Source organism: Argiope bruennichi, chromosome 1 (assembly GCF_947563725.1).
Source record: "Argiope bruennichi chromosome 1, qqArgBrue1.1, whole genome shotgun sequence".
NCBI lineage: Eukaryota > Metazoa > Arthropoda > Arachnida > Araneae > Araneidae > Argiope > Argiope bruennichi.
Window position 1 is genome coordinate 5,849,835 of NC_079151.1, and position 10,905 is coordinate 5,860,739.

Below are 10,905 nucleotides of genomic sequence, written 5' to 3' on the forward strand. Positions count from 1 at the left end.
AGGAAATTCATTATACTAACTAGAAACTTTATGACACGATTAAAATAAAAGAGCTATTAGAATAGTCCATAAAAGCAAGAAAGTTGCAAGCGATTTAAACCTGAGTAAATAAGACGAAACACAAATTTCACAAGCAACAGTTGCAATAACATCTTTTACAAAAGCTTCTTTTCAAAACAGGTGTAAAACAATATTCAAGAACAGGTGGAGTATCTTTGTCAATGGTCACAAAATCAATATAAAAGCCGACGAAGAAGATAGGAAAGTCACAGTTAGGAACCCTTTCCATCAAGCAACTATGTTGTGGTTCACTACAGTAGCGTTCCTCTTAGGCCTTTTAGGAGCAGTGTCGTCTCAATCAGTTGCAGTTACCGCCGTCCCCTCAGTCTTCAGCAGTCCAAATTTGGCCAGCGGCTTCCTCCAGTGTCTCACATTTGGAATCGGCAATTCCCCCGCATTTCCTACTCAAGAACAACAAGACTTGGATGCCATTGCCCAGGTGATACTCAATGCCGTTTCAAGCAACACTGGCGCCACAGCATCGGCCAGAGCTCAAGCTTTAAGTACAGCGCTTGCATCTTCTCTGACAGATCTGCTCATTGCAGAGTCCGCAGAAAGCAATTACAGCAATCAGCTGTCTGAACTAACAGGAATTCTCTCCGACTGTTTTATCCAAACTACTGGATCGGACAACCCAGCATTTGTGTCCAGAATTCAATCTCTCATTTCAGTGCTTTCCCAGAATGCAGATACAAATATAATTTCCTCAGCGGGGATACCTTCAGTGTCAGGAAGGAGGGGAGCAGGTGGATTAGGATTCGATAACACCGCAAGACAGTCCGCAAGCAGCGCTGCCTCGCAAGCAAGTGCCTCTTCATTCGCACAAGCATCCTCTGCTTCCCTTGCAGCCTCAAGTTCTTTCTCTAGTGCCTTCTCTTCGGCCAATTCCCTCTCAGCTCTCGGCAACGTTGCTTATCAATTAGGCTTCAACGTAGCTAACACTCTCGGTATCGGCAACGCTCCAGGCCTCGGTAATGCCTTGTCTCAAGCTGTCTCTTCAGTCGGCGTTGGAGCCAGTTCCAGCACGTACGCTAATGCCGTTTCCAATGCAGTTGGACAATTCTTAGCCGGTCAGGGTATTTTGAACGCAGCCAATGCAGGTTCCCTTGCCTCCTCCTTTGCCAGTGCTCTCTCAGCATCCGCAGCATCCGTCGCATCCTCTGCAGCTGCGCAATCAGCATCCCAGAGTCAAGCAGCTGCCTCGGCATTCAGTCGAGCGGCGTCGCAGAGCGCCAGCCAGAGTGCTGCCCGATCCGGTGCTCAGAGCTCTTCCACCACCACCACCACATCCGCCTCCGGAAGTCAAGCCGCAAGCCAGTCCTCAAGCAGCGCTGCCTCGCAAGCAAGTGCCTCTTCATTCGCACAAGCATCCTCTGCTTCCCTTGCAGCCTCAAGTTCTTTCTCCAGTGCCTTCTCATCGGCCAATTCCCTCTCAGCTCTCGGCAACGTTGCTTATCAATTAGGCTTCAACGTAGCTAACACTCTCGGTATCGGCAACGCTCCAGGCCTCGGTAATGCCTTATCTCAAGCTGTCTCTTCAGTCGGCGTTGGAGCCAGTTCCAGCACGTACGCTAATGCCGTTTCCAATGCAGTTGGACAATTCTTAGCCGGTCAGGGTATTTTGAACGCAGCCAATGCAGGTTCCCTTGCCTCCTCCTTTGCCAGTGCTCTCTCAGCATCCGCAGCATCCGTCGCATCCTCTGCAGCTGCGCAATCAGCATCCCAGAGTCAAGCAGCTGCCTCGGCATTCAGTCGAGCGGCGTCGCAGAGCGCCAGCCAGAGTGCTGCCCGATCCGGTGCTCAGAGCTCTTCCACCACCACCACCACATCCGCCTCCGGAAGTCAAGCCGCAAGCCAGTCCGCAAGCAGCGCTGCCTCGCAAGCAAGTGCCTCTTCATTCGCACAAGCATCCTCTGCTTCCCTTGCAGCCTCAAGTTCTTTCTCCAGTGCCTTCTCTTCGGCCAATTCCCTCTCAGCTCTCGGCAACGTTGCTTATCAATTAGGCTTCAACGTAGCTAACACTCTCGGTATCGGCAACGCTCCAGGCCTCGGTAATGCCTTATCTCAAGCTGTCTCTTCAGTCGGCGTTGGAGCCAGTTCCAGCACGTACGCTAATGCCGTTTCCAATGCAGTTGGACAATTCTTAGCCGGTCAGGGTATTTTGAACGCGGCCAATGCAGGTTCCCTTGCCTCCTCCTTTGCCAGTGCTCTCTCAGCATCCGCAGCATCCGTCGCATCCTCTGCAGCTGCACAATCAGCATCCCAGAGTCAAGCAGCTGCCTCGGCATTCAGTCGAGCGGCGTCGCAGAGCGCCAGCCAGAGTGCTGCCCGATCCGGTGCTCAGAGCTCTTCCACCACCACCACCACATCCGCCTCCGGAAGTCAAGCCGCAAGCCAGTCCGCAAGCAGCGCTGCCTCGCAAGCAAGTGCCTCTTCATTCGCACAAGCATCCTCTGCTTCCCTTGCAGCCTCAAGTTCTTTCTCCAGTGCCTTCTCTTCGGCCAATTCCCTCTCAGCTCTCGGCAACGTTGCTTATCAATTAGGCTTCAACGTAGCTAACACTCTCGGTATCGGCAACGCTCCAGGCCTCGGTAATGCCTTATCTCAAGCTGTCTCTTCAGTCGGCGTTGGAGCCAGTTCCAGCACGTACGCTAATGCCGTTTCCAATGCAGTTGGACAATTCTTAGCCGGTCAGGGTATTTTGAACGCGGCCAATGCAGGTTCCCTTGCCTCCTCCTTTGCCAGTGCTCTCTCAGCATCCGCAGCATCCGTCGCATCCTCTGCAGCTGCGCAATCAGCATCCCAGAGTCAAGCAGCTGCCTCGGCATTCAGTCGAGCGGCGTCGCAGAGCGCCAGCCAGAGTGCTGCCCGATCCGGTGCTCAGAGCTCTTCCACCACCACCACCACATCCGCCTCCGGAAGTCAAGCCGCAAGCCAGTCCGCAAGCAGCGCTGCCTCGCAAGCAAGTGCCTCTTCATTCGCACAAGCATCCTCTGCTTCCCTTGCAGCCTCAAGTTCTTTCTCCAGTGCCTTCTCTTCGGCAAATTCCCTCTCAGCTCTCGGCAACGTTGCTTATCAATTAGGCTTCAACGTAGCTAACACTCTCGGTATCGGCAACGCTCCAGGCCTCGGTAATGCCTTATCTCAAGCTGTCTCTTCAGTCGGCGTTGGAGCCAGTTCCAGCACGTACGCTAATGCCGTTTCCAATGCAGTTGGACAATTCTTAGCCGGTCAGGGTATTTTGAACGCGGCCAATGCAGGTTCCCTTGCCTCCTCCTTTGCCAGTGCTCTCTCAGCATCCGCAGCATCCGTCGCATCCTCTGCAGCTGCACAATCAGCATCCCAGAGTCAAGCAGCTGCCTCGGCATTCAGTCGAGCGGCGTCGCAGAGCGCCAGCCAGAGTGCTGCCCGATCCGTTGCTCAGAGCTCTTCCACCACCACCACCACATCCGCCTCCGGAAGTCAAGCCGCAAGCCAGTCCGCAAGCAGCGCTGCCTCGCAAGCAAGTGCCTCTTCATTCGCACAAGCATCCTCTGCTTCCCTTGCAGCCTCAAGTTCTTTCTCCAGTGCCTTCTCTTCGGCCAATTCCCTCTCAGCTCTCGGCAACGTTGCTTATCAATTAGGCTTCAACGTAGCTAACACTCTCGGTATCGGCAACGCTCCAGGCCTCGGTAATGCCTTATCTCAAGCTGTCTCTTCAGTCGGCGTTGGAGCCAGTTCCAGCACGTACGCTAATGCCGTTTCCAATGCAGTTGGACAATTCTTAGCCGGTCAGGGTATTTTGAACGCGGCCAATGCAGGTTCCCTTGCCTCCTCCTTTGCCAGTGCTCTCTCAGCATCCGCAGCATCTGTCGCATCCTCTGCAGCTGCGCAATCAGCATCCCAGAGTCAAGCAGCTGCCTCGGCATTCAGTCGAGCGGCGTCGCAGAGCGCCAGCCAGAGTGCTGCCCGATCAGGTGCTCAGAGCTCTTCCACCACCACCACCACATCCGCCTCCGGAAGTCAAGCCGCAAGCCAGTCCGCAAGCAGCGCTGCCTCGCAAGCAAGTGCCTCTTCATTCGCACAAGCATCCTCTGCTTCCCTTGCAGCCTCAAGTTCTTTCTCCAGTGCCTTCTCTTCGGCCAATTCCCTCTCAGCTCTCGGCAACGTTGCTTATCAATTAGGCTTCAACGTAGCTAACACTCTCGGTATCGGCAACGCTCCAAGCCTCGGTAATGCCTTATCTCAAGCTGTCTCTTCAGTCGGCGTTGGAGCCAGTTCCAGCACGTACGCTAATGCCGTTTCCAATGCAGTTGGACAATTCTTAGCCGGTCAGGGTATTTTGAACGCGGCCAATGCAGGTTCCCTTGCCTCCTCCTTTGCCAGTGCTCTCTCAGCATCCGCAGCATCCGTCGCATCCTCTGCAGCTGCGCAATCAGCATCCCAGAGTCAAGCAGCTGCCTCGGCATTCAGTCGAGCGGCGTCGCAGAGCGCCAGCCAGAGTGCTGCCCGATCCGGTGCTCAGAGCTCTTCCACCACCACCACCACATCCGCCTCCGGAAGTCAAGCCGCAAGCCAGTCCGCAAGCAGCGCTGCCTCGCAAGCAAGTGCCTCTTCATTCGCACAAGCATCCTCTGCTTCCCTTGCAGCCTCAAGTTCTTTCTCCAGTGCCTTCTCTTCGGCCAATTCCCTCTCAGCTCTCGGCAACGTTGCTTATCAATTAGGCTTCAACGTAGCTAACACTCTCGGTATCGGCAACGCTCCAGGCCTCGGTAATGCCTTATCTCAAGCTGTCTCTTCAGTCGGCGTTGGAGCCAGTTCCAGCACGTACGCTAATGCCGTTTCCAATGCAGTTGGACAATTCTTAGCCGGTCAGGGTATTTTGAACGCGGCCAATGCAGGTTCCCTTGCCTCCTCCTTTGCCAGTGCTCTCTCAGCATCCGCAGCATCCGTCGCATCCTCTGCAGCTGCACAATCAGCATCCCAGAGTCAAGCAGCTGCCTCGGCATTCAGTCGAGCGGCGTCGCAGAGCGCCAGCCAGAGTGCTGCCCGATCCGGTGCTCAGAGCTCTTCCACCACCACCACCACATCCGCCTCCGGAAGTCAAGCCGCAAGCCAGTCCTCAAGCAGCGCTGCCTCGCAAGCAAGTGCCTCTTCATTCGCACAAGCATCCTCTGCTTCCCTTGCAGCCTCAAGTTCTTTCTCCAGTGCCTTCTCTTCGGCCAATTCCCTCTCAGCTCTCGGCAACGTTGCTTATCAATTAGGCTTCAACGTAGCTAACACTCTCGGTATCGGCAACGCTCCAGGCCTCGGTAATGCCTTATCTCAAGCTGTCTCTTCAGTCGGCGTTGGAGCCAGTTCCAGCACGTACGCTAATGCCGTTTCCAATGCAGTTGGACAATTCTTAGCCGGTCAGGGTATTTTGAACGCGGCCAATGCAGGTTCCCTTGCCTCCTCCTTTGCCAGTGCTCTCTCAGCATCCGCAGCATCTGTCGCATCCTCTGCAGCTGCGCAATCAGCATCCCAGAGTCAAGCAGCTGCCTCGGCATTCAGTCGAGCGGCGTCGCAGAGCGCCAGCCAGAGTGCTGCCCGATCAGGTGCTCAGAGCTCTTCCACCACCACCACCACATCCGCCTCCGGAAGTCAAGCCGCAAGCCAGTCCGCAAGCAGCGCTGCCTCGCAAGCAAGTGCCTCTTCATTCGCACAAGCATCCTCTGCTTCCCTTGCAGCCTCAAGTTCTTTCTCCAGTGCCTTCTCTTCGGCCAATTCCCTCTCAGCTCTCGGCAACGTTGCTTATCAATTAGGCTTCAACGTAGCTAACACTCTCGGTATCGGCAACGCTCCAGGCCTCGGTAATGCCTTATCTCAAGCTGTCTCTTCAGTCGGCGTTGGAGCCAGTTCCAGCACGTACGCTAATGCCGTTTCCAATGCAGTTGGACAATTCTTAGCCGGTCAGGGTATTTTGAACGCGGCCAATGCAGGTTCCCTTGCCTCCTCCTTTGCCAGTGCTCTCTCAGCATCCGCAGCATCCGTCGCATCCTCTGCAGCTGCGCAATCAGCATCCCAGAGTCAAGCAGCTGCCTCGGCATTCAGTCGAGCGGCGTCGCAGAGCGCCAGCCAGAGTGCTGCCCGATCCGGTGCTCAGAGCTCTTCCACCACCACCACCACATCCGCCTCCGGAAGTCAAGCCGCAAGCCAGTCCGCAAGCAGCGCTGCCTCGCAAGCAAGTGCCTCTTCATTCGCACAAGCATCCTCTGCTTCCCTTGCAGCCTCAAGTTCTTTCTCCAGTGCCTTCTCTTCGGCCAATTCCCTCTCAGCTCTCGGCAACGTTGCTTATCAATTAGGCTTCAACGTAGCTAACACTCTCGGTATCGGCAACGCTCCAGGCCTCGGTAATGCCTTATCTCAAGCTGTCTCTTCAGTCGGCGTTGGAGCCAGTTCCAGCACGTACGCTAATGCCGTTTCCAATGCAGTTGGACAATTCTTAGCCGGTCAGGGTATTTTGAACGCGGCCAATGCAGGTTCCCTTGCCTCCTCCTTTGCCAGTGCTCTCTCAGCATCCGCAGCATCCGTCGCATCCTCTGCAGCTGCGCAATCAGCATCCCAGAGTCAAGCAGCTGCCTCGGCATTCAGTCGAGCGGCGTTGCAGAGCGCCAGCCAGAGTGCTGCCCGATCCGGTGCTCAGAGCTCTTCCACCACCACCACCACATCCGCCTCCGGAAGTCAAGCCGCAAGCCAGTCCGCAAGCAGCGCTGCCTCGCAAGCAAGTGCCTCTTCATTCGCACAAGCATCCTCTGCTTCCCTTGCAGCCTCAAGTTCTTTCTCCAGTGCCTTCTCTTCGGCCAATTCCCTCTCAGCTCTCGGCAACGTTGCTTATCAATTAGGCTTCAACGTAGCTAACACTCTCGGTATCGGCAACGCTCCAGGCCTCGGTAATGCCTTATCTCAAGCTGTCTCTTCAGTCGGCGTTGGAGCCAGTTCCAGCACGTACGCTAATGCCGTTTCCAATGCAGTTGGACAATTCTTAGCCGGTCAGGGTATTTTGAACGCGGCCAATGCAGGTTCCCTTGCCTCCTCCTTTGCCAGTGCTCTCTCAGCATCCGCAGCATCCGTCGCATCCTCTGCAGCTGCGCAATCAGCATCCCAGAGTCAAGCAGCTGCCTCGGCATTCAGTCGAGCGGCGTCGCAGAGCGCCAGCCAGAGTGCTGCCCGATCCGGTGCTCAGAGCTCTTCCACCACCACCACCACATCCGCCTCCGGAAGTCAAGCCGCAAGCCAGTCCGCAAGCAGCGCTGCCTCGCAAGCAAGTGCCTCTTCATTCGCACAAGCATCCTCTGCTTCCCTTGCAGCCTCAAGTTCTTTCTCCAGTGCCTTCTCTTCGGCCAATTCCCTCTCAGCTCTCGGCAACGTTGCTTATCAATTAGGCTTCAACGTAGCTAACACTCTCGGTATCGGCAACGCTCCAGGCCTCGGTAATGCCTTATCTCAAGCTGTCTCTTCAGTCGGCGTTGGAGCCAGTTCCAGCACGTACGCTAATGCCGTTTCCAATGCAGTTGGACAATTCTTAGCCGGTCAGGGTATTTTGAACGCGGCCAATGCAGGTTCCCTTGCCTCCTCCTTTGCCAGTGCTCTCTCAGCATCCGCAGCATCCGTCGCATCCTCTGCAGCTGCGCAATCAGCATCCCAGAGTCAAGCAGCTGCCTCGGCATTCAGTCGAGCGGCGTCGCAGAGCGCCAGCCAGAGTGCTGCCCGATCAGGTGCTCAGAGCTCTTCCACCACCACCACCACATCCGCCTCCGGAAGTCAAGTCGCAAGCCAGTCCGCAAGCAGCGCTGCCTCGCAAGCAAGTGCCTCTTCATTCGCACAAGCATCCTCTGCTTCCCTTGCAGCCTCAAGTTCTTTCTCCAGTGCCCTCTCTTCGGCAAATTCCCTCTCAGCTCTCGGCAACGTTGCTTATCAATTAGGCTTCAACGTAGCTAACACTCTCGGTATCGGCAACGCTCCAGGCCTCGGTAATGCCTTATCTCAAGCTGTCTCTTCAGTCGGCGTTGGAGCCAGTTCCAGCACGTACGCTAATGCCGTTTCCAATGCAGTTGGACAATTCTTAGCCGGTCAGGGTATTTTGAACGCGGCCAATGCAGGTTCCCTTGCCTCCTCCTTTGCCAGTGCTCTCTCAGCATCCGCAGCATCCGTCGCATCCTCTGCAGCTGCACAATCAGCATCCCAGAGTCAAGCAGCTGCCTCGGCATTCAGTCGAGCGGCGTCGCAGAGCGCCAGCCAGAGTGCTGCCCGATCCGGTGCTCAGAGCTCTTCCACCACCACCACCACATCCGCCTCCGGAAGTCAAGCCGCAAGCCAGTCCGCAAGCAGCGCTGCCTCGCAAGCAAGTGCCTCTTCATTCGCACAAGCATCCTCTGCTTCCCTTGCAGCCTCAAGTTCTTTCTCCAGTGCCTTCTCTTCGGCCAATTCCCTCTCAGCTCTCGGCAACGTTGCTTATCAATTAGGCTTCAACGTAGCTAACACTCTCGGTATCGGCAACGCTCCAGGCCTCGGTAATGCCTTATCTCAAGCTGTCTCTTCAGTCGGCGTTGGAGCCAGTTCCAGCACGTACGCTAATGCCGTTTCCAATGCAGTTGGACAATTCTTAGCCGGTCAGGGTATTTTGAACGCGGCCAATGCAGGTTCCCTTGCCTCCTCCTTTGCCAGTGCTCTCTCAGCATCCGCAGCTTCCGTCGCATCCTCTGCAGCTGCGCAATCAGCATCCCAAAGTCAAGCAGCTGCCTCGGCATTCAGTCGAGCGGCGTCGCAGAGCGCCAGCCAGAGTGCTGCCCGATCAGGTGCTCAGAGCTCTTCCACCACCACCACCACATCCGCCTCCGGAAGTCAAGCCGCAAGCCAGTCCGCAAGCAGCGCTGCCTCGCAAGCAAGTGCCTCTTCATTCGCACAAGCATCCTCTGCTTCCCTTGCAGCCTCAAGTTCTTTCTCCAGTGCCTTCTCTTCGGCCAATTCCCTCTCAGCTCTCGGCAACGTTGCTTATCAATTAGGCTTCAACGTAGCTAACACTCTCGGTATCGGCAACGCTCCAGGCCTCGGTAATGCCTTGTCTCAAGCTGTCTCTTCAGTCGGCGTTGGAGCCAGTTCCAGCACGTACGCTAATGCCGTTTCCAATGCAGTTGGACAATTCTTAGCCGGTCAGGGTATTTTGAACGCGGCCAATGCAGGTTCCCTTGCCTCCTCCTTTGCCAGTGCTCTCTCAGCATCCGCAGCATCCGTCGCATCCTCTGCAGCTGCGCAATCAGCATCCCAGAGTCAAGCAGCTGCCTCGGCATTCAGTCGAGCGGCGTCGCAGAGCGCCAGCCAGAGTGCTGCCCGATCAGGTGCTCAGAGCTCTTCCACCACCACCACCACATCCGCCTCCGGAAGTCAAGCCGCAAGTCAGTTCGCAAGCAGCGCTGCCTCGCAAGCAAGTGCCTCTTCATTCGCACAAGCATCCTCTGCTTCCCTTGCAGCCTCAAGTTCTTTCTCCAGTGCCTTCTCATCGGCCAATTCCCTCTCAGCTCTCGGCAACGTTGCTTATCAATTAGGCTTCAACGTAGCTAACACTCTCGGTATCGGCAACGCTCCAGGCCTCGGTAATGCCTTATCTCAAGCTGTCTCTTCAGTCGGCGTTGGAGCCAGTTCCAGCACGTACGCTAATGCCGTTTCCAATGCAGTTGGACAATTCTTAGCCGGTCAGGGTATTTTGAACGCGGCCAATGCAGGTTCCCTTGCCTCCTCCTTTGCCAGTGCTCTCTCAGCATCCGCAGCTTCCGTCGCATCCTCTGCAGCTGCGCAATCAGCATCCCAGAGTCAAGCAGCTGCCTCGGCATTCAGTCGAGCGGCGTCGCAGAGCGCCAGCCAGAGTGCTGCCCGATCCGGTGCTCAGAGCTCTTCCACCACCACCACCACATCCGCCTCCGGAAGTCAAGCCGCAAGCCAGTCCGCAAGCAGCGCTGCCTCGCAAGCAAGTGCCTCTTCATTCGCACAAGCATCCTCTGCTTCCCTTGCAGCCTCAAGTTCTTTCTCCAGTGCCTTCTCTTCGGCCAATTCCCTCTCAGCTCTCGGCAACGTTGCTTATCAATTAGGCTTCAACGTAGCTAACACTCTCGGTATCGGCAACGCTCCAGGCCTCGGTAATGCCTTATCTCAAGCTGTCTCTTCAGTCGGCGTTGGAGCCAGTTCCAGCACGTACGCTAATGCCGTTTCCAATGCAGTTGGACAATTCTTAGCCGGTCAGGGTATTTTGAACGCTGGCAATGCAGGTTCTCTTGCCTCTTCCTTTGCCAATGCTCTGTCAAATTCTGCTCTTTCAGTTGGCAGTCGCGTCAGTTCTCCTTCTTATGTCGCCTTAAGTCCTATTGCAGCGGGTCCCAATTTTATTTCCACTGGCCTTAATGTCGGTGTTGCTTCGGTCGGCAGGCCTTTTGCCTCCCTTAGTCAATCGTTGCCCACGAGCTTTCAAACTGCTTTAGCTCCTATAGTTTCTTCTTCAGGCTTAGGCTCATCTGCTGCCACTGCCAGGGTGAGTAGTTTAGCCAACTCCATTGCTTCTGCGATTTCTTCATCTGGAGGTTCCCTCAGTGTTCCAACCTTCTTGAATCTTCTCTCATCCGTTGGGGCCCAAGTTAGTAGTAGCAGTTCTTTGAGTTCTTCGGAAGTTACAACCCAAGTTTTACTTGAAGCTATTGCGGCGCTCTTGCAAGTTATCAACGGGGCTCAAATAGCTTCAGTTAATTTTTCAAATGTTTCGAATGTAAACCGAGCACTTGTAGATTCTCTTGTAGGTCCATTTGCTTAAATTTGAAATAAAGTTTATTGCTGATCACA

The 10,905-nt window shown here is 55.3% G+C and overlaps 1 protein-coding gene across 2 annotated transcripts; it reads left to right on the forward strand.

Moving 5' to 3' along the window:
* The first annotated feature begins 261 nt into the window (after nt 1-261).
* On the forward strand, nt 262-10,905 carry LOC129985080 (pneumococcal serine-rich repeat protein-like). 2 transcript variants are annotated; one of them, XM_056095084.1, is made up of 2 exons: nt 262-5,096; nt 5,637-10,905. In XM_056095084.1, exons 1-2 carry the CDS (start codon nt 299-301, stop codon nt 10,874-10,876), a joined length of 10,038 nt encoding a protein of 3,345 aa, XP_055951059.1. In that variant the 5' UTR covers nt 262-298; the 3' UTR covers nt 10,877-10,905. The 2 variants fall into 2 exon arrangements, with proteins under 2 accessions (XP_055951059.1, XP_055950989.1); XM_056095014.1 differs by having other exon boundaries at nt 262-10,905.